This window comes from Apis laboriosa, unplaced genomic scaffold (genome assembly GCF_014066325.1).
Source record: "Apis laboriosa isolate Shangri-la unplaced genomic scaffold, ASM1406632v1 scaffold93_cov139, whole genome shotgun sequence".
NCBI classification, from domain to species: domain Eukaryota; kingdom Metazoa; phylum Arthropoda; class Insecta; order Hymenoptera; family Apidae; genus Apis; species Apis laboriosa.
The window spans coordinates 307986-333053 of record NW_025224820.1 but is presented as its reverse complement, the minus strand read 5'-3'; the positions used below and the strand labels follow the sequence as shown (position 1 = coordinate 333053).

The window sequence follows — 25068 nt, the reverse complement described above, 5'->3', positions numbered from 1 at the left end:
ATGTTGGTTAATTTTGAAATAAAGATCAATTGCTGAATTTAAATTTTTTAAAACAAATTTAAAAATATTAAAAAAAAATATTTTTTAGTGCTCACATTAATATATTAATTTCTTCATGAAGAATTTATTTTATCCTCCTTAATTGTTTTTTCAAGTATGCTTCTTCTATTTTTCTCTGTGATTTTTCATTATCATATTTCATAATCATTATATTTTTTTTTGAATAATTAAATTATTATCAGTTTTGTTATTACGATTTATATAAATATATTTCGAAAAGAATTCAAACTTAAACTCCTGCATTGCTTCATTAAATGAGAACTTAAATTACTTATTAATATATATATAATTATATTTTTATATCTTTATATAATTTATATAATATGTTTGTTTTTAGCTTTAGAATTGGTCCTTTCCAAATACATGTACTATATTAATATTTTGTATATTCATTTTATATTCACAATTTTCATTTCAATATAAAAATAATAAGTATTATATCAAATAAATGAAATAAACAAAATATTATTTATTGATATTTATTTATTTATTTATTAATGATCTTCTATTCCATTCACTGATGTATTTTGGAAAAGATAAACAGTATTGAAAAGACAAAACAGATTTATGTTAGCCTGTGCAAATGTATTTATATATCTTACAGAGTAGAATTTGTTGCGTTTTTAATATCAAATTATACTGATATATTTTTTTGTTTTATTTCCATCATGACATCAAAATGCTAAATTATATACTCGATTTCTCCAATGTGCAATTAATATATAAAAAATATATTACATAAACAGTACAAAAAGTTTCTTTACTTTAGTAAAACCTATTATATTTCTGTTTTAGTATTAATCTGCTAAAAAAATATAAGTCTAAAATGTAATTTACTCGAATGTAATTTGCTAAATAATATAGACTATAACAGACTTATATCAATCTTATAACAGACTTTATATCAAATCTTTTACAACAAAATTTTTAAAAATATGTTATTACAAATTTAAATAACTTCATTAAAATTATTATTTTAATGTATCATATTAATCTANATATAATATATTATATAATAATATATAACATATAATATATATAATATATATAATATATAATATATAATAATATTTGAATAAAATATAATACATACAAAAATTTTATAAAGTCTCGTATATAAATATATATTTTAAGTTTTATTTTAATTCATTCCGATCAAGATTTATATTTTCGGAATGTTAGATTTTATTTCAGTATTATATTTGTGTATTTATTTTAATACAAATACATTATAGATATGAATATTAAAAATCGACTTTTTAAGGCAAGCATGGGCATTGAATTTATAATAAAAATTTATACATAATACAAAAATTATTACTATTAATTTTAAAGGCACTAAGTAGCATAACTTAAAAAAATAAGTTATTTGTTCATGGATCCATAAGATTGATTGAAGGTGGTCGTATATTTAGTTGATATTCTCCAAAAACCATAGCTGCTATCCATTTATATTGTTCTTCTTTTAATGATCCTGCTAAAGTATTTCCGAAAAATGGAGTTTCTTTACATCTAAAATTTAAATTTTTAAATTGCTCCATTATATTTATTTCTGTTACATAGAATAAATTTAATTATATTATTTCTAATACTTTAATAATTTTGTTGATAAATAAAAAATTTTTAACATTATTACCTAGTTGGTTTTTTATTTTTGATTATAAATGTAATGGACCATCTGTAATAAGAAATATATATGTATAAATATTTTTAAAAATTCTACAAAAAACAATGTATCATGTACTAAAAGATTATAATTACCCTGTTTGTGGATTTCGTTTTGATTCGTGACCCAAATACCAAATGATATCTTCTATTTTCCATTCATATAATACATTCGCGCACACTTTGTCTTTATAACAATAAAGTTTTGCTTGACTAAATTCAAAGAGATAGTGTTTGAAATTTTTCGATTTTGTATCAGCAAATTTAAGTTCACCAGATATTGTCATTGGTGGTTTTATCTTAAAAAAGAAAAAAATATTACAAGATTAAGAAATAAAATTTAAGAAACAGAATTGTATTTATTTTTAATGTTATAATTCTATAATATATACAAATATATTTTATAATTATAATTATATAATATATGCAGTTCTAAATATATTAAAAATGCAATTGAATATAATAAAGAACATACAAAGGAGTTAATATAGATTAATCAATTACATATAAATAAACAAAAATATTTAAAAAATATATTACATTAAAAATTTAGATCTTTATAAAAAATAATTATGATGAAAGATTTTGTATAATTTTTTTTATTATTATATTTACCAGAGATACTATATCCTTGTATAATCGATCTTTCTTAAGTATAAGAACATTGTCCTTCCTATCTTCGGGATCCCAGTATCCCCATCTTGCTATTGCTTCAAGGACACGCTCTTTATGATGTAACGGTCTTTCTAATGCACCAGACAATGTATCCTCCTCCAAACATAGTTCATGAGCTAACATGTTCATTTTGTGTGCCAATTCTTGGCATATATCATATGCAGTTTTTTGTGGTCCAATCTATAAAATAAATTGTATTTTTTAGATATATATCTATAATTTATATCTATTTATAATAAATTAAAATTGTATTGTGGAATTTTATAGAGAGAATCCCAAAATAAACAAATTATCCTTTGAACAATACAATTATTTTTTAAATTAAATCTCGTTTTATAAAATTTTTCAAATAAATTTTATTTTGTTTTATATATTATAATAGTAACAAATTTGCTGAATATGCCTTCAAGATTTTGAATTGGTTTTTGTTGGTTTAAAAAAAAACTATATATTTTTACTTAGAGGAACATGTATGCCTGTTCCATGATAAATTTATCAATTTAAATATATTGATGTTATTGTTGAGAATATTATTCAAAATTATTTACTGTCATTTAAATCCTATCTTTGTTAAAAGTCAAAAATTATTTTTTATGTTTAATATTCAAAATGATCTCGAACGTTAATCATTGATTTTCTCTATTTCTAAAAGGTAAATATACTTTTTTAAAATTCCAAAAATAGAATATAAAATTGACATATAAAATTTTTCATCAAATTGATATATAAAATTTTTCATCAAAAAGAGTTTTTACCAATAAATTTCCTTTATCTTTTATAAAATTAAAAGAAAAAATTCAAATATGTAAATGAAACCTTATTATAATATTATAATTCAATGAAGAAAATTTAAACAGCAGTAAATAATTTTTAATGATTTTGGAACATCAATACAAAATTCGTCATGAAATAAGCTATACCTGAATAAAAATATATAATCATTCTTTTATAAAAACAAAGATTACATTGAAATTTCGAAAATATATCCACATCTAGATAAGAATACATTATCTTTTTCATCATCATAAGATAATCTTTTGAAACAAAGTTCTTATTTGAAACATTTTTTTCAATAAATAGTTTAGAAATAAATGAGACATCTTATAATTATGTTACAAAAATCTAGCTTTCTATTTAATTTGTTTTCATCATAAAAATTGTATATTATTACAAAAAAAAAAAAAGAAAATTAAATATTTTCCAAGAATAAGGATAGAATATAATGTTTATATTTTACAAATAAAAAAACATTCAATCATTTTACAACACAATACTTTAAAAATTTCGATAAAACAAAAATTGATATAAAAATAAATAAAAATTGGAATAATTTTTTTATGATAATCATATAATATACATAATTCATACAGTTTCAATTATTTAATAATTATTGATAATAATAATAATAATAAATTTAATAATTGTGATATATATCAATAGTGCTAATGTTTTCATCATATATGTTTTCATCATATTAATATATTTCATATATTATTTTTGTAGATATTTTCTTTAGTTGAATTAATTTTAGATTTTATTTAACATGATATAATATAAAACGATTTAACTATAAAAAGATTAATTATACATTTATACTTTAATTTATAAATGAAATTAAAACTTATATAATTATATAATTATATAATTACTTTAAAATATTCTTTATATTATTATAAAAAGACCATTAGTTTAAGTGAAAAATATTCTCACAGTCACATTGACACATTCCCCATCTCTTGAGAAGATATATATCCAAATTTTGAGATCGCCTGAGGGTGCTCCACGTAAGCCATTATTTGAACCATAATGCTTTTCGAGAATTTCCAAAATTTTCGCCTCTTTTGCCAAATCTGCAGCTGTCAATTGATATAATTTTGGATATAATTTGATCAAATCCCCAATCACCCTAGTTTCGGATCTATTCCATTCTTCTGCGCTGTTTTCACCAGCATGCATCAACGTTGGTCCCCAAATTGCAGAAAGATTCTCACTAGTCATCAAATTCTTAGAACTTTGTTGACTTAAACAATGAAGGTGAGCAAGAATTCTCCTGAGCGTTGCTGCTGGTATTGGGGTCAGTGTAGACAATAATTTACTATATGCTGAAACTCGTTCATTTTCATTGATAGTTTCTAAAATAAAAAATACATTTATTATTTTTTTTTAAACTATTTATTATATTTCTACTTATTTTAATTTAAAAAATATAAAAAAAACTACAATTTTTGTATATTTTTTATATTTATATTATTTTAATATTATATTTAAATATTATATTATATTTAAATATATTCAATATAATGAAAATAATAAATAGTTTAAGATTTAATTATATATTTTAATTTTAATTCTAAAATAGAAAAAAGATTAATCTAATTATATAATTTTTAATTGATTATAAATTCATAAAATATGTTTTTGTTGCATCTCATTTGTAATAATATTTAATAATGATTGTATGCAGTTTTTATGAAGAAAAGAAAAAATTAAAAATGCACATTGCTTTCATTTCATTATTTGAAAATTAATCATGATTTATTATCAACTTTCATGCGATTTTCATGCGATATTTCATTATAAGAGATAAAAAATCAATTGCAAACTTTACAAAAATTTGAATATTTAAGTACAATATTCATTCATTCCTTTATTCTTAAAATATTCTTTCTTATGTTCTTTTTTTAAATAAATGACACAAAGGAAAGAAACAGAATATTATAGTAAATAATAAAATTATTTTGAAAAATATTAATCTAAGAGTATTAATAATAATTGTATTATACAATATAAAAATATTTTAATTATTAATGTTTATATTTTTTGAAAAAAACATATTTTTAAATAGAAATGTAATTTTTTGATTCTAAATTTTATAATGCTTCAAAAATCATAATAAATAACATATAATTTATTATTTATTTTTTATTTAAAATAAAATAAAAAAAAACTTCATCATTCATTTTTTGTTTCTATTAATTAATATTATTTGCCATCACATGCGATGCTGTTTTTTTATATATATTCTCCTTTATATAATATATATCCTTATATATTATAATGAATACTATAATAGTTATTAATTTTTACTGAAATTTTGTTGAATGAAGATAATTATGCATATTAAAAAAATGATTAACTAAATTTGCTTATTATATTTTTATATTATTTATTTTTTCATATTATTTTAAATTATAAATAAATATAATCAAAGTATTCCTTCTTAAATGTAAAGACAACAAACATATTAAAATTATTAATAATATATAATTATTATATATTATTAATAATATATTAATAATATATTATATATATATAATAATTATATTAATTATATTTAAAAAGATAATGCGAATTGCAAGATGATTAATAATATCGGAAATTTTACATCACATTAAAATTAATTATGTATTATATAAAAAATACGTAATAAATTTTTTAATAATTATACAATTATAAAAGTTTTTATAACTATCTTACAAGAAAATTCACCTATTTTGAAAAACCTTAAAAATTTTAAGATTTATCTTATTCTAAAAAATTACATGTATATATGTATATATAAAATATGTATATATAAAATAATTTTTGAATAAAGAATCTCTTTAAATGTATGAAATAAAATTTTTTCATGTTTTTTATACAATTTCAATTAAAAATATTTTTTATAAAATATAATAAAATATGATAAAATTGTAAAATATATGATGTGATAAAAGTATTAAAATTTGAGTATTTTATAATTTAAAATTTTGGTCTATCTCATATTATGTATTATATTTTAAAAAATGAACAAATACTGAAATTTTAATTTTAGTATTTTACTCCAAAATTATGTACCAATCAATAAAAAAATATACCAGATATAATGCATTATGGTCTATATACTTGCAATATATTATATAAAACAAAATTATTATTAATTTCGATAAGACAACTTATTATTTGAACTCATGACAGATATATGAAAATTTCTGTAAATTGTAGTGTTGACTGTATATATTATACATATGACATTGATCGAAAGAAAAAAATGATATATTCTTTTTTCCTTTTTAAAAAAATGTTTTTTTTTCTTTATTTCAATATTTTTAAATATTCTCTTTTACTTTGATTTTTTTTATTATCTTAACAAAAATTTTATGTTAAAATAAATTTTTTTTGATCAAAATTATTTTTTTGCTAATAATATGATATGAAAAATATAAAGAAAATAAATATTTCCTTATTACAAAACATTATTTGTATATATATTCAATAATAATATATATAATTCAAATATAATACATAATTCAAATATTCATTCCCAAAAGAATTTCTTAGATTGTGTGTAAATAATATATGTATGTATAAATTTATTACCGAATATTTTTTGTTTTTTAATATTTTTTTTATTTTTACAATTCAATTTCTCTCTAAATAAAATTAACAGTTCATACAATTCTACTTCTTCAATTGAAAAAATAAATATAATAATTTTATAGTAAATTTTATAACATATTTTTTATAGTAAAATTTTTATACATAGATGAATATAATATATTCATATAATAATTGAATATTTCGAAATCTTTAAATCTTTATATAATTTAATTTCTTCACATTTCTTATTTTATTTCATATTGTAATTTGATACCATTTTATTATATTAATATATTTATAATATATTTATTTTAAGTTCAAATATGAACAATAAATAGTTCCTTACCTGAAGTAAAACAAAGACGATCATGAATATTAGAGGGAAACAATGGATTCGGTAAATCACGAAGAAATCTTCTAAGAACTGTGGCAACATCATGTTCAGTATATGCACTTCTTGTAATTTGTGTTGCCCATGCATCGCGACGAAAAGCTTTCAATAATTTAACTACAGCACTGTTGGATCCATTTTGACGATAAATGCCCTTTGACATAATACCTTTAATATTATATTATATTATTATTTTCATTTAATCCAATTTAATTATTTATAAATAAAAATATAATTTTATTAATTTAAATATATAAATTTTAGATAAAAGATTATAAAAAAGATTATAAAATTTTAGATTTAACTAATATATAAAATATAAAGAACAAACAATAATAGAAGAAGAAATGTTTTATTATATTTTCTAAAGAAAAAAAATCTTTTTTTAAATAATAAAACTAATAAAAATTTTTAATCTTTTAAATAACTTTACTTTTATATTTAATATTATAAAAACTTTTTTTACTATTAGTATAAAGAATTATTTACTTTGAATGTATCGTTACAAGTTTAATATATTAATGTAGATATTATAAATTTTGAAAAATTAATTTCGTATAATAATCTTTTATGATGTTATAAATGATATATGTACCATGAGCATAAATAAAGTTGATGCACTTGTCAAGAATCACAGGTACATTGTCCTGTGTGAGTTGTTGTTGCTCTAAAGCAGGACCACAGGTAATGGCTGCTTGATAGAGTGCGTGTTTCCATGCGGATCCTTCGTGGGTTCCTGGTGCAGCTATATGTAGTGCACCGGTACCTCCTGCGTCGACAACTACTACCGGAACTAATCCAGCACTGGAAATTGGTCCTTCTTGTTCTCGTAAAACTGTAATAGAAATTATTTCGATTACAAAATTATAATCAAAATTATTGTTAGTGTGATTCAGCGAAAATTAAGCGAAATATTTAATTTTAAAATTGATCACGATTATCTTAAAAAGTATCAGATTTACTTATAAAATAGACATATGAAAATAAAAGATAAAAAATTTTTTTTATACTTTAAATGATAGATTTTTTACAATAATTATTTTTTTTATAATTTATATATTTTTTTCTTTATATTAATAGAAAGGAACAGTCTTTGGTATCTATTATGCTATCTTTTGAGTTCTATATATTTGTTTCAAATATAAATTTATGTCTATTTCTAGATATTTATATTCCTTTTGAATCTTCAAAATTCAAAAATAAATGTAATAATATATATTTATATATTATCATATATATTATAGTTTCTTGCAGATCTTGCTCTTGGTAATTGTGGAATCGAAAGTATAGATAATATGAAATAATTATCATAAATATTTATAATTATGCGATACAAACTTCTAATTTGGAAACATATGGAGGTTTCAAGCCGAAGAAACTATTATTTATTAATAATCGTAAATTCATTATAACAAATTTCGTTATTGTTAAATAAATTTTACTAATTATTTAAAAGTATAGTTTTCTCATTGATTTTAATGAATTTAAAAATAATTAAATTACTATCAAGAATATAATTTTCAACAAATTTTTCTTATATAAATTTATAATTATATTACTATTATTCAATCTTATAATTTATTTTGAGACATTCATAAGAAACTTTTAGTAAATTTAGATTTATAATTATATGTAAATTTAGATTTATAATTAGTGTATATATTCTATTTTATATTCTATTTTTTTTAAAATAAATATATTATTGTTTGTATTTGAATATCTAATTCTTTTGAATGTTTTATCAGTAATTCATAAATATATATATGTATTTCACTATATATATAATAATAAATATATATATAATGAAATTAATAAGATCGTTAAAGAATTAAAAAATTTAATCATAATGAAATTATATGTATTTGTAAATGTATATAATAATCAGGATAAGTTAGTTTTTAATCAAACAAAAGATTATTTAAATGTTTTCAAATAATTATCAATTATTAAATTTTTATTTTTTGATTATTTGTTTAAACAAATAGATTAACGATAATTTAAATTATTTTTATATTATCATTAAAGTTATTCTTATATTATTATTATAGTAAAAGATAAAAATGTAAGTCTAAAGATTTAAATTATAAATATTATAATTATGTAGATCAAATAGATCAAATAAAGTTAAAATAAAATAAATTTATTGTTTATTCTTTTTAGAAAGTAAATTATATCATTTGTTGTAACAAATAAAGTACTAAACTAACTTTTATAAGTTTTTTGACTTTACTAATTTGATTTTTACTCATTTTTAATAAAAGGACTTAACGAATAATTTAACAAATCCATCATTGTTCTGATTATAATCTTTACATTATAATACATAATGTATGATACATAATGTATGATAACTTAAATATGTAATGTACTTAAATATTTTCGCAAAATATATTTCTTCTATTTATTTTATAATATTAAAACAATAAATAAATAAATTTTTTATTCTTTTATATTTGTAATATAAATATAAATTTTATATATAATAAGAGAATAAGAGTATATAGCATACAATATTACAATAAGATATATAAATATTAAAAATAAAAAATTTATTAGTTTATTATGTACTAAAAATAAAAAATCTTTTAATTCATTTTGTATTATTATCATTATAAAATAGATAAAAAAAAATTGAATTTAAATACAAATAAAAATATTTAAATACATTACAAATTTAAATTATTAAATAATGAGATTTTGCCAAAATATAAACTATAATATGAATTGTATCATAAAATTAATTAAAATTAATAACAACACTAAAATGAAATGATAAAAATTTTTTTTTATTAATCATCCTATATCTTATTCTTCTGTTAAATAAACTTTTAACATCTTAAAACATTTGAAAGATGGATGAATTTAAAAAGTAAACCTTATCGATTTCAATAATCTTATTAAAGTTAAGAATATTATTTTAAATAATTTTTTTTTATTCAAGTATTCATATAATAGACGAATCCAGCAAATAAAAAAATCATATAAATATTTATTAAAGATAGTTTAATATGTCAACTTTTATTAATATAAGTAAAGAAAAGAAAAATTTTTAATTTTTATAAACAATTTTTGAATTATGTAGATTTTTAATTTATTTAGATTATTATATAGATTGATATAGTTTTAGAAAATCGATTTTAGAAGTCAAAACGAACACAAAAATTTTTACAAAAAAAATGTTGATTGATGTATTCAATTATTTATTATTATTATTATAATTATATTATAATATAATATATATTATATTATAATTTAAATTATTTATTATTAAATAATTTAAATTTATATTAGATAAGTAAAACAGAAGAAGAATGAATATGATCAAGATAAAATCATGTCATTATATTTAACTTAAATTATTAGTTTATTAAATATATTAACTTGATAATTAAATCTCAACTAATATTTTTATAAAATTTTATATTTTTTTTTTATCTCTACAACCAATTCTCCAATTTTATAAATATACTGATAAATATCTTTTGACAAAATATAATTTTTATTCTAATAGTTAGTGTCTAATTTTTTTAATTGTTTTTATTAAAAATTAATTTTTAAAATTTTTAGACAAAATTTTTACAAAATATTTTTCTTATTAGATATAGATAGATAAAAAGATAATAAATAAAAAAAAATCAATTTTTTAAATTTTATAAAGATTATATTCATTTAAATATTGTTATAATAAAATATAAAATAAAATTTTATATTGAAAATAAAAGAAAAATTGAAAAAAGATATTCTTGACATAGAAATCTTAAATTCTTTCCATTGATGATGAAAATAAAATTATAATTAAAATAAAACTATATTTTAAAAGTTTATTTAAAAATAATTGGCAAAGATATGCAAATGCTTTTTATAAAAATCAAATCAGAATTTAAATTAAAATAAACGGGTCTGTAAATTTTGTCCATATATATGCATCCATAATAGTATAGTATATTTAAATTACAAAATTAAAAATGGATCTATAAGTTTTAATTTAGTTTAATTTTTTTAAAACAAAAATTATTTTAAAAAATTTTTTTGATATTATATCATTAAGTTTTATCTGCATAAGCATTCATAATAATATATATATCAATGAACAAATGCACAATTAAAAAAAAGATTAAGTGTATATCTGTCTTTAGATAAGTCTATGTTATGAATAAAATAAGTCTTTTGTTATGAATAAATTTTTCTATTCTAATTTAAACAACAGCATTTTAATTTAACTTAATACAAAATCTAAAATGTGGTTTAAAAAAAAATCTAAAATGAAATCTTTTCCTTTTCATGAAATAATTTTGATTAAACTAGATTAAAATATTACTAATAATGTCAAAACAAAAAAATTTATTTATTTACTTAATTGTATAGAGATTGAGGATTTTATCTTTTGTTTATATTTTGTACTTTATAAATAATGTAGAAGATAAATATATTGACACATGTAATCACAAATGTATATGTATAGATAGAATTTAATAATATAATATCAATAGATTTTTGTAAATAATTTGAAAACAAAAATCAACCTGAAAACTTGTATAAAGAAGAATTATTTAAAATGATATCCTTAAAAATATACTTCTTGATATAAATTAGCAAAAAAGTAGTCCATATTATTGAATAAAAAAAATAATAAATTAGATTTGAAATATTTTAGACAATTTTAGACAAGCCTATGAATTTAATAAAAAATTTTTTTATTTTTGGTATTTATACACAATATTTTTAATTAAAAATATAATTAATAAATTAATAAAATTAATAAAAAAAAAGTATTCAAGATTTAAGGATTCTACAGCATCAAAAAGAGCAAAAAATATCCGATTAATATAAATTCTACGACATCATAAAATCATAGCTATATAATCAATTTTTTCGACATAAAATCGATTTTTATTATTGATGAACTTTCTAATGAACTAAATATAAAGAAAGATTGATTCAAAGTTTTTAATCAATATTAACTAATATTAACAAAGATTACTTCATAGACGCGAACAAACTAAAAACTATTAGCAAAGCCGTACAAAAAATGTATATTTGCTATTATCATATTTGAATAATAAACAAACATGAATTGCTTGACCTGATATTTTCTATAATACTTTCTACATTCAATAGTAAATGAATACCGAAAATTTGCACGTTTGAATGTAATATAAATATTATAATACTATAGTTATTATACTTGATGAATATTTTAAATTCTTGGACATTCTTTTTTGTATACTATATTTTACTATATTTTAATATAATGCAAAACTTTTGTTTTATTTATATTTACTTTAGATGTAAAGCATAGAAAAATCTAAAGCATAGAAATTAAATATTTTTGTAACTGATAAATGTTAAATTTATAATATATTTTATAATATATTAAATTTAAATCTTTAATCAAAATTTATAAATTCATCGCGGCATAAAAATAAATTTCATAATGAATTATTCATAATGATATCAAACAGTTCGATACAAAAATGAATTAATTTACAATAAAAATTTGAATTAAGTAATAAAATTATATTGTAAATTAATTACAATTTCACTAAGAAACATTTTAAATAATTAGAAAAAAAAATTAGAAAAAATTTTAGAAATTAAAAATTATGGTTGCACTGATAACAATGTAATTCTGGAATAAAGAATGCTATTGATATACATATACTTTTTTTTTGATAGTATATTTTTCTATTAAATATTGAATTAATTCAAAATTTCGTTTTACGTAATATCTCAATTTTGATAAAAAAAAAGATGCTTACCGATACATCGAGCTTTCCGAAGATCAAGTTCTCCAAAAGTTATGGCCATAAAGGAATCCAAAGATTTTGTATAAATTAATGTTCGTTGATATAAAAGAACCCAAGCTGCAAACCATGTACTCGTTACACCTTCCTGAAATATATAACAATTAATATTAATTAATAGATAATTTTAAAGTTTGTTTAGTAATAATTTAATAAGTATTATTTAAAAAAAAATGATAAAAGTATTTGTTTGTTGCTATATATCTATAATACAGCAAATATAAGCAAAAATTATTATTATTTATATAAATAAAAATTTTTTTATTAAATATATTTTTAAATATATTTTTATAATACTTTTATATAATATTGCCAATACTCATTATATTCCATGTATGTATGTATGTATATTTCAACCATGTATATTTGATCATTTTCTTCAAAAATAGTTATAGTTAATATGAATTGAACAAAAATTTTATGTACATTCTGAATATAAACATGAATATTAGGCATTAATAAACATTTAAATTTAAAAAAGATAAAATAAAGTTTTAAGAATTCGTTTATACTATGCTTATACTATGCTCATTTTTTTTTACCTTTAAATAGGCCCATCCTACTCTTGTCAATTCGGTCGTATATTTTGTAGGAAAAATTGTAGTAATGGTTTCTAATATTCTTTGAGCCCAAATTCTTCGTTCTGCGATTCCTTTTGCATAGAATACATGGATACTCGGTCTTCCTTCACCACTAATTGCTATGCAATATACGCTTTCTCCATCAATTATCCTGAACATTTTGAATTATTTTTGTTATTCTTCTATTAATTTAATATTATATGAAAATTATTTTTTTTCATATTTATTTTCTATTCTTTAAATAATAAAACTTTTATTCAGAAAGAAAATTTATCAAAAATTTTATAAAAAATATAACGTAATCAATTAATTAAATAATAATAAAAAAAATATAATATAAGCAATTAAAAATATTCTTCAAGATTAGATATTAAAATAAAATAAATATATTATAAATATATATTGTATAATAATAAAGAAAGAAAATATGAAGATTTTTAATATAATCGCAATTTCAATATAATAAATGATTTGAAGTAAAAAAAAAAAAAAAAAAGAAGAAAAAACAATATAAAAAAGTATATATATATATTTTTTTTTAATCATTTTGAGTTTATGTTTGATCTTGCTTATTCATTTGTCTTTCGTTCATTATCATTATCTAAAGATGTCTTTTATTCGACAAAAAACTGGACTCACTTAAAATCCTGGAGAAGATGAATGCTGTACACTGTATTGAGATCAATAACTTCTTTTAGTGTAGACATGCTTTTATCAGTATAAAATGAAAGTTTTTGATCAGCCAAGACTGCTGCTCTCAGCACTAGATCCTTTGCTCTTTCTATTCCTATACCAGTTCTATAAACGATTCCTCGATGTGTCATGAGATTTTGTAGTTCGTTCACTTTTGGTCTTTCTAATTTCATTGATTTCGTGATTGATATTGTACTATTCTGATCACGATTTCTGGACAATAACTTACTGCTACTTTTCACAAAACTCATCACATTTGGTCTGATTCCGTGGCCAGTGGAATCATGTCTCAATTTTTTCAATTTCTGAATTACGCTCACGCATTTATGTTCTTCTGTGATCTTATTAACTAAAGAACTTGAAGATTCGTTGGTACTAGTCGTATACATAACTATAATAAAATAAGATATGTATTTATTTTTCAATAAGTTATACCAAATAATTAATTATTAATATATTTTGTTATAGTTTTGGTATTAATAATGTAACTTTATAAATTAACTAATTAGATGATATTAATAATGTAACTTTATAAATTCTTTTAATTACATTTATTTTATGTGAAAGTTATTAAACTTCTGAATTTGATACTTAGTCAGTTGTTATTGATATGTTTATTGATAATAATACATAAAAATAGAATGTGACAAACGCCATTTTCAATATTTTTTGTTTTAATCAAAAGAAAATAACTACGCAAGCTTCATTAATAATAATTACTAATTTATTAATAAAATATACTTTCATATTTATCTATTTATTATTATCTATTTATTATCTATTTATCTATTTATAAAATGTATCAGATTTAGGTAGTTATTTAAATGGTTTAAAATTGAAGATTTTAATTCAAAAATAAAAATGAACAGCATAACCAAAAAAGTTTGAGAAATTGCAGAAAATATTGAATGAAAATCCAATATGAACAATAACAAAAGGATTCTTTAGTTTATTAAATGATAGTTTAATTGTTTCTAAATGTTTGAAATGTAAATCAAGAAAATCAAAAAAAGAACGATGGATTTCGCATAAATTGTGAAGAATTGATAGACTAAAATAAAATTTGTTTTTTACTATTCTCAAAGCATAAAAAGAAGCAACTCTTATATTAAATAATAAGAAGAGATGAAAATTAGCTATATTATAATAATCGTAAAATTGAGAGTAGATTCTAAACAATCTATATTTCCAATATGGAAATTCATAACATTCCAATAACATTCATAAAAAAAAAGAAAAAATTATGTTTTGTATTTTATGAAATTATGAAAGTGTTATTTATTATGAGCTGTAAGAAATCAATTAAATTGTTTCAGCTAAAGATTACTTAATAAGAATAATTAAACAAAAATTGCAAGAAACATCAATCGTAAAATAATTGTAAATAGCGAATAAAAGATGAAAAATTATCTTTCTTCATGATAATGTTTAGCTACTTAGAACTATATTGCAAAAAATGTAAAAAATTATTGGAATTTAGATAATTTGCTACTATTATAATTCCATTTTTTCACCAGACATAACCTCATGATTTTCATTTATTTAGATCGATGCAGTACGTATTTGAAGAAAAACAATTTCGAAACAATATCAAGAAACAGATTGAATCAAAATCCAAATTTTTTTTATCGTGGAATGCATTTATTATTCGGAAAATAAAAAGTTGCATCAAATGGAGAAATCAATATAGAAAATATTTTAACTTATATTTTAAAATATATTATTTTATTTTTACAATAAATGTATTTTTTTGATCTCAAAAAACATTCAAAATTAAGAATAACATTTAAAATAAAAAAATTAATTTTTATATTATGTGTTTTTTACATCTTTAAATGATATTACTAATATATATTTATAATATATATTTTTAACATTTATATATTATACATTATATTATATTTATATATTAATATATATTATTATTAATATAATATTTATTCATTTATTATGGTATATAAAATAATTTCATAAAAAATTAAATAAATATTTGTTTATACAGTTTCTGCATATTAAAATAATATATAAATAAATAAAATTTTATATATTATATGAATATATTATTTATTTAATTTTGATAATAAATAACTTTATAACAATTATTTATAACAATAATAAATTTATAACAATTATTGATTCAATATATTATGTTGTGCTTTATGTTGTGCTTTGTTAAAATTAAATTATTTTTAAATCACTTATTATTTATTTATGTAATAATTTATCAATTAAATATTTTTAAATTTTGATTTTTATAATAATTTTTATATTTCAAAAAATGTTTCATATGCTATCGAATTGAGAATATTAAACTATTAACATTAACTATTAATTTCAATTATTTTTAATTTTAACGATATAGTCTTTGTTTACTTCTATATATTACTAGAATTTAATATTAAATTAATATTTTTTGAATTTGATCTATTTTTCTTTATTTCTTTTTAAACATTAATTCAGAAAAGTTTTTATAAGTTTTAATTTTTTTTAATTTTATTTAAAGCTTGTAATTTATTGAAGCTATCTAAATTTTATAATAAAATAGCTACCTGAATCATTGTTAGCTGTTGCAGTTGTAGATACTGAGACAGATATAGTAGAAGGAAAAGATGTTTGACTTAAGCGATTTTTTGCTGTTAACTTCCTAGGCGGGACAGCAGGTTGTTTTCGCGTTACCAGATGCGCTAATTTTGGTAATAAAGCTGGATTTTTTCCTGTAATATTTTTATCCGATTGTAAAAGAATTTCCGTAACTTCATCGTATTCGTTTTTTGGCAAAGAATCGAATCTTCTTGGTGGTTCTGGTGGCACTGATGAAATATGCTCAGCATCCTTTTCGTTAATATCATTTTGTATTTCTTCATTATCAACTATTTCCTGAAAATCCAAAATATTTCCAGAACTGTTTGGCGTATCATTGGTAGCCAATAAAGTTTCCAATAACATTAGATCATTATTTTCAAAGTTACTATATAGGTTTTCATCAGAAGTTTTTGCAAATGGATCAAATTCAAACAATAAAGATTTACTGCTTTGTTGTCTGTTTTCTGTATTATTGGACTTTATTTCTTTCTCCACTTGTATTTTTTGTGGTGATAGATTTTCATACAATGAATTTTGAATGGATGCTTGACTTTCATTGGACGTGTTGGATGTTCGATCAAAACGCACTTCTTTGTCCAGAATGTCCTCTTCTGTACTAGATATCCTGTCCAGTTCTTCGATTCCGTCAGATTTTCCTATTGGTGCAGTATCGTAAAAAGTCCAAGAATCGGACCTTGATAATCTTTTAACATTATCCAATTTATCTTGTGGTAGAGTTATGTTAATGTCGGAAAGATTCAAACTTTGATCAGAATCACTAGCCTGATAACAAAAATTTAGTTAAAATTATTATTCATGCTAAATATAAAATGTAGAATATATTAAAAATAATGTTAATAGAAAACGAATATATTTTTTCATATTTCAAAAATCATATTATTAGGTAAATCAGATCGTATTGGATCAAGATCAGAAAATTCATATATAAGTATAATGCTTTTTCTTAATGTTACAATAAAATTTTTTACTTTTTAATAGTATTTTTATTTTTTTACTTTTAGTTTATTTTTTATAATTCTTACTTTTAGATTTAGAATAATTTTTTGTATTTTTTTAATATAGTCAAATATGTAAAATCATAAAATTATTTAAATTATGTAGATCCATAAGATTATATTAAAAATTATATTAAAAATTTATATTATTCGATTATTTCAATTATATTAAATCTATATTATCTATTATTTATTATTATATTATTATTATTATCATATTAAAGATTTATATTAGATATATTAAATTAGATTTTATTAGATTATTAAAAAATATGAAAAACTATTCTGAATTTGAAAATAAAAAATCGTATAAAAAATGAAATAAAAAAATAAAAATAATATTAACAAATATGAAATCTGATTGTAAAATTAAAAAAAAACATTACAACATTATGAATTTTTGATCTTCAATCCATATCGATTATAGTTACGAATAACCGAAATAATAGATATTATTTAATGGAATTTTAAACTTTAAAGATTCCGATTCGTTCTAACCTCTTCTCCCAAAGAAGAAAGATACTTGACATTTTAAATATTCGCACACTTCTAATTATAAATAATTTTTATTTACTTATAATTCTTATTTATTTTTTTTATTTTTATAAATAATTATTCAAATTATAAATCAAAATAATAAAATATTTAAAAAAATCATTTATTTTTATTATAAAATTGTATATACAAAAATTATGCATAAATATTTTAGATTTTTAATAATTTAGAAATGAAAATATTTAATATATAGTGATATAAAAAATAAATGTTATAAAACAATAACGAAGAAATATAATAGGAAATTATATATAAGAATAGAATACATAAAAAATTAAATATTTAAATTAAATAAAATAATTTTAGAAATTGAAGTACTAAATAATTTGTACTATTAATAAATAAATAATTGAGTACTAAATAATTAATTGGCTAGATATTGATAAATTAATATTAAAAAAAAAAAAGAAAATTATGATTTTAAACTTTAAAAAATTTATCAAATATGTTTTTAAATGTTTAAAAATGTTGATTTTTCTTTCAAATATATCAGAAATAAAGTTTGTTTTTATTTTTGTTTTTATCTCTATGTCTAATAAATTTATTCAAATATTCTTATATTTTTAATATATGAATGATAGAACATAAATTGAAAAAACTATTTATATATTTTCATGTGATATACAATAAAAATTAGGAAATAAGAAATAAAAACTTTTTCTTTTTCTAAAATGTATAATGTATGTTATAATATATATGTTAAATTTTTTTTTTAAATATTTTAGATTGTAGTTAATAAAATAATAGTTAATAAAAGAAAAGACAATAAAGACATATAAATACATAATTTTATTATAATTCATATATTATAAAGAAATATAATTATGTTTTAGTATTTAATGCTTTTTAATTATTTTTAATAAGTTATTATTAAGCTATTACTGTTTTATTTGAAATCTTTATTCAATTGGATTTTATTTGTTGTTTAAGAAACATTAATTCATAGCTTCTTTTGATTATAAACTTTTCTTGTGATAAGTCCTCGATAGAGTAGAGATCAGAATTTATTGTCTTCATGACAATAACAAATAGAATTTGAATAGAGATTATAAATATAATATTAAATAATTTATTGTTTAATTTAATTTAATAATAATGTAATTTTTAATAATATTATAAATTAAAAATAAAAAAATCACTAATTATTAATTAAATAAAAGAAAGTAATATTATAATTACAGATTAAATTTTTTTAAGAGAATTTTTAGCAATTTTTAAACAAAATTAATTATTAATAAATTAATTAATTAGTAAATAATTTTTAAACAACTTTTTTTCTTTTTAAAAACAATTTTTATTTCTTATTTTGTTATTTTTGTTGCATATCAATTATGAAAATTAATAAACACTTATAACAATTTATATTTCATTATTGTGGAAAATAGAGAAATATGTTTATAATTATTTAAATTATTTTATTTTATATTTTTCACATATTCATTTTGAAATACATTAAAATATAAATAAAAAAACAATGATCTATCGAAATAATTATTTTGGTGATATAAATTATTCGCAAATAAATAAATATTTTATTAAACGTTATTTTTACCTGATTGAGTGCGAAATTAAGGAGATCAAACGATTCGGAAAAATCCCTGTCGACTTTGTCAGAGATGGTCGAACTAATCGTATCATATCGACTGCTACCCGACGTGACAGATTGCAGTTCGTCGTAGATAGATTCGTCAGGATGTAGAGGAGGATATGCAGGAGATGGTGGGTTGTGACACGTTCCGGAAAGATCCTCCTCATTTCTAATGCTTCTCAGATTACTATTTAGAGGACTGTAAAATGAAATGCTGCTGAAAATATCATCAGTTGGCATTGATACGCATCTTTCCTCTTCTACAGGATCTTTGAATTTCTTGTTAACGATTGAATTATCTCGTATAATATCGTCTTGATTTAACGAAGTTAATCGCCGTGTTAAAAGATTTTTTACCGATTTCTCCAATCTAATGCTAGCATTTCTCGTGCTCGAAATTACTGCACGGCCTTTCATTGTCATTTTCTCTGATATTTCATCTTTCAATTGGCGCGAACTGGTGCTCAGATTTCGAAAAAATTCGTTGTTTGTGCTTCGTGTTTCCGATATCGATTTTGCATCATCACTTTTTTCCGACTGACTCGAACTATCATAGCTACTACATCGAGCTGATGGTAACAATGGTGGTAGTCTTCGTGGTGCTGGTATTGGTCGTTCAGACATTACCGATCTAGGTTTCGGTATTGGTTTCTCTTCCATCTCGAATAGAAATTTTTCAGTTTCGCTACTCGTTTTCAACCGAAGGATCCAGGAACGTAAAAGCTGTACCACATGTTTCGGCCTCCTTAACAATATTTTCAAATCTTTCACTTATGAGTTTTGAAATAAATATTATTGTTACTATAGATTGCGAAGCTATTAAGTAATTTGTTAAATATTTTTTGATTCAAAAAATTATTTTATTATAATGAATCGAATTTAAAATATTTTTATTGTTTACTGATTAATGTGATAATATTAGTAAATTTTCAACTCGAATTATTTAATATAATAATTTCATGGAAAGAAAATAATACGATTATTGTTTTTCTGTTGAACTAAAATTTCAATTAAATATTATATTATTAATTTAATGATTTAATATGATAAAAAAAGATATTTCAATTTATTTGTTAAAACTATATGATAGTGATTATATGATTATAAAAGAATACTATTAATTTTAATATTTAACTGTTTTATATTATGCATCGATACATTCGAATATTTCATCTATCTCAAAAGAAAATATTTAATATTATTTAAATTACAAAATAAATTATATGTATCAAATTTTAATTTGATCATTTTTTAATTATTTTTTAATTACTTTTTATACCTCGCAATGTTCATAATCAATTAATATTAATTAATCTGAAACAAAAGTTACAAATTACAATTCCATATCAATGAAAATAATTATTATGAATTATGAATTGATAATGTTAATTTAAAAAAAAAGAAAAATATTGTGTTCAATATAATTTATATTTCGATATAAAATTTATATATTTTAGATTAATAAAAGTTAAATTCAAAATTAACAATAATAAACAAGTTTAAATTAAATTAAATTAAGTTAAATTAAAAACAAAATTTACAAATATATTATCTCAAAATAAAAAGCACATGTTTATTGTATTATCATAAAGAAATGAAAGTATATTAAAGTATATTAAAATATTTCAAGAAAATAAAAGTCATTTTTGATCTTGCAAGATAATGTGAGCCTATTAATATCTGTTTTTACATTCCATAATTAATAAAAAAAATTAAATATAAATATTCGTATTCATCGAAAAAACTTGTTTTCCATGCAATTGCATTCAAATTGTTGATCAATAGATTAATAAAAAATTAATAAATAAATAATAATAATAATTAATAAATAAATAAAAGTTAATAAATAAATAAAATATGAATAAGGTAGATAAAAATTGAGTGACTCGAGTAATTCATAAAACTGCTTCTAAGATTCATAACTATTTGTTTAAAGTTTTGAAATATTTTATCAAGCGAATTTTTTCTATAAACGATAATATATTGATCATACGTCATAATATCCAAAGGCAATTCCTCATTTTTGAAATCCCGAGGCGTTGCACGCTGATTCAAAGAACTATCAACATTTGCTTCGTACATTCTACTAACGATAATACTTAGATAATAAAGACAACTCAGCGCGAAGCATTTCTGCACAGTTGAATCACCGCTTCCGAGTCACGTGATTAGCAATGAGCAGTTGGAATAAATCATGTTTTATAATTTCAATTGGTCTTGATTATCAGCTTCATGCATATCTCTTCTGAAGTTTAATAATTTTTATTTGATTAAATTTTAAGTTTTAATTATAATGAAATTAATTTATGATTCCATTATTTTCAAAAAATCACTTTTTCTTCTAATAATTTTATCCGTTTTCAAAAATATTTCATTTTAATGAGATATCTTCTAAAATATTTGAATTATTTTATAAATACACAACATTTATTCAAACATTTTAAATATAACGCATTGTGCATATGTAAATTTGAAAATGAATGTACATTATTAAGAAAATAATTGGAATAATAATTCTACGCGTATTACATATTTAGTATTTCTGATATGATTTTTAGTTTCAATATTTTCAATTGTTAAGTATTTTCAAATATTAATTAATTAATTCTATTTTTTTATTAACATACTAAATGCATTTGATTAATAAAAAAGATTTAGGTTAAAATGCTATATTTTTTTCTGCACATCTATTTTACATTTAACATAAATATTATTTTATAATGATCATTAATTGTTAATGTTTTAAATAAAAAATATTTAAAACATAATAGATCACGAATTTAATAAATTAAACAAATCTGATTAAAATAATAAAAAAGATTTAGGTTAAGATGTTATATTTTTTCCTGCACATCTATTTCACATTTAATGTAAATATTATTTTATAATGAACATTTAAATTATTAATAACAAATATTTTAAATGATATTAATACAAATAATAAATATTAATAATATGAAATTTTTGGTTCCCGCAGAAATAACAATCATTAAAAACTTTGGCGCGTAGAATTGTCGTTTTCTAATCACGTGATCACAAGTTATAGTAATAAAAAAAAAAACAATGAAAATTGATGCGGTACAGTAATGAGTCATCGCTTCGAAATCCGATACTAAACGCATCGAGTTTCCGGTTTTGCACTAACCAGCATTCAACATCAAGTTTCTATGCTTTCTCAGTTTCGATACAAGAATCGACAAGTTAAAGCTAGATTCCCATGTTCCTCGTTCCTTGTCAGACAAAGAAGAGTGGTTCGTTGTTCCCTCTGCTCAGCCGAGAACGGAACATGAATCATGGTAAAATCGTGCCAACAGATCCATCAGAGTTTCTAAAATTAACAGATATCTCCGCTGCAAATGATAAGTATTCCTCGTTATTCTCTAAACGCCTACAACTTCCTGCTTGTTACATTAATAAGTAAGAATTTATAAGCTAAAGTTGACTATTAAAAAAGTATTCTTAATTTTAAATTTATTAAAGTTTTAGTTAAATATTGATTATGAAATTTTCACTTATTTGTTCCATTTTTTCAAAGAAATTCTCATTATAAATGTAATGGTATTAGATTGAACTACTACCATTTTAATTTTAACTATTATAATTTTAAAATTATAAATTGTAAGACAAATTTATATAAAAAATTGATTACATAAAAAATGATTACATTTAACAAATAAAATAAAAATCACATAATAAAAATGATTTAAAATGTAGTAATTTCTTATATTCAAACATTACTATATTGATTAAATGTGTTTGAAATTTAATCTTACAATTATATATCCGTATATTTTTGTTACATAATTACATCTGTTTATACGAATAACATTATTTCTGTTATAACATTTTTTTCCTTCGCTATTTATTTAATAATATTTAAAAAAATTTAATTAAAATCACAACATTGATTTATTTTATATATGCTGTAAACAATGAAAGTGAACAATTTGATATTTGATTTCTTAATTTTTATGCAGCAAGCTTATTATGTTATGTTAAATGAAGTTTTTATTATATTGAAAAGTTAATATTTTATAATGTTATTACAATATGTAATGGAGATTAAATTGATTTTTCTATAGTCAACCGAAGCTACTTGTTGATTCCCAAGTGTCCTCAAAAGGCATCGTACAAAAAAATAAGAGCACATACCTTGAAATGCGTCCAAAGCAAATTCACGAAATTTTTTGATGATTTGAATATATTTCGCGTGACAACACTTTAAATTTGTACATAGAGCATTATTTAAACGTAAACTCTTTATTGTTCAGTGGGGTCAGAGAGCCAACTGACCGTTGGTCATTGCTATTATATTTTTTTTTGTTTTTTTTTTTTCCACTTTAAAACAATATAAAACTTTTCATTAAGTTTACAAAACACACACTAACACAAATAGTTTAGAGATGCACATAGTTTAGAGATGACGGATACTCTCACGCACAAGATGGCACACATACGCGAATTTCACACTTTTCTTATCTCCTTTCTCTTCGCATTCTTTGACATCTTTGTAAATTGTTCTTCTTAATTTTCGATGAGAAATATTTGTGCCATAAAAGATGAATAACAATAACTCTGCTTTGGTATTTGCACAGCGATAAAATCAACTAAGATAAGATAAAAATATTAAAAACATATTTGTTTCAGCACTTCCAGATACTAGTATATCCACACCATTTTACTCTGAAGTCTACGCCAGACGCGCGCTACTGCCATCGAATCCCTACTCTTGTTACTGCTATTGCCTCTCCATCCCTACCATGCTGATTTACGAATCGTAATATATATGAATACAATATATGTATAAAACATTTGATTATAAATCTTATTTATATTATGATTATAAATCATAATATAAATAATTTTTATTTTAATTTTATATTATAGATTAAATATTTATAATATGATAAATTATATTAAAAAAAAATGAAAATTTTTAATATTTTTAATAATTTTTAATCTACTTTTAACATAATATAACATAATATTTTTAATCTACTTAAAACATAATATATTTTCAAATTATGTAAAATTCCACTAGATAACTATATTCATTGTAAAATATATGGATTATTATCCATCGTAATTATTTATTTGA

General features: G+C 19.6%; 1 protein-coding gene across 6 annotated transcripts; it reads right to left on the bottom strand.

Moving 5' to 3' along the window:
• Positions 1 to 1248: 1248 nt before the first annotated feature.
• On the bottom strand, positions 1249 to 24671 carry LOC122719689. 6 transcript variants are annotated; one of them, XM_043945723.1, is made up of 15 exons: positions 24123 to 24671; positions 22906 to 23320; positions 21964 to 22215; positions 19935 to 20715; positions 16778 to 17594; positions 14175 to 14619; positions 13497 to 13686; positions 12910 to 13042; positions 7746 to 7985; positions 7106 to 7318; positions 4111 to 4532; positions 2341 to 2580; positions 1822 to 2024; positions 1697 to 1738; positions 1249 to 1572 (listed from the first exon to the last, which is right to left on the bottom strand). In XM_043945723.1, exons 3-15 carry the CDS (start codon positions 22050 to 22052, stop codon positions 1434 to 1436), a joined length of 3954 nt encoding a protein of 1317 aa, XP_043801658.1. In that variant the 5' UTR covers positions 22053 to 22215; positions 22906 to 23320; positions 24123 to 24671; the 3' UTR covers positions 1249 to 1433. The 6 variants fall into 6 exon arrangements, with proteins under 6 accessions (XP_043801658.1, XP_043801660.1, XP_043801659.1 ...); XM_043945725.1 differs by having other exon boundaries at positions 19935 to 20712; XM_043945724.1 differs by having other exon boundaries at positions 23116 to 23320.
• Between the last annotated feature and the right edge of the window lie 397 nt (positions 24672 to 25068).

Coding starts and splice junctions, on each gene's coding strand:
- LOC122719689 (XM_043945723.1), bottom strand. CDS start 22,052: ATGTACGAAGCAAATGTTGATAGTTCTTTGAATCAGCGTGCAACGCCT. Junction 17,595..19,934: donor TTAATTTCGCACTCAATCAG/GTAAAAATAACG, acceptor TTTTGTTATCAG/GCTAGTGATTCTGATCAAAG. Junction 1,739..1,821: donor AAACGAAATCCACAAACAGG/GTAATTATAATC, acceptor TTCTTATTACAG/ATGGTCCATTACATTTATAA.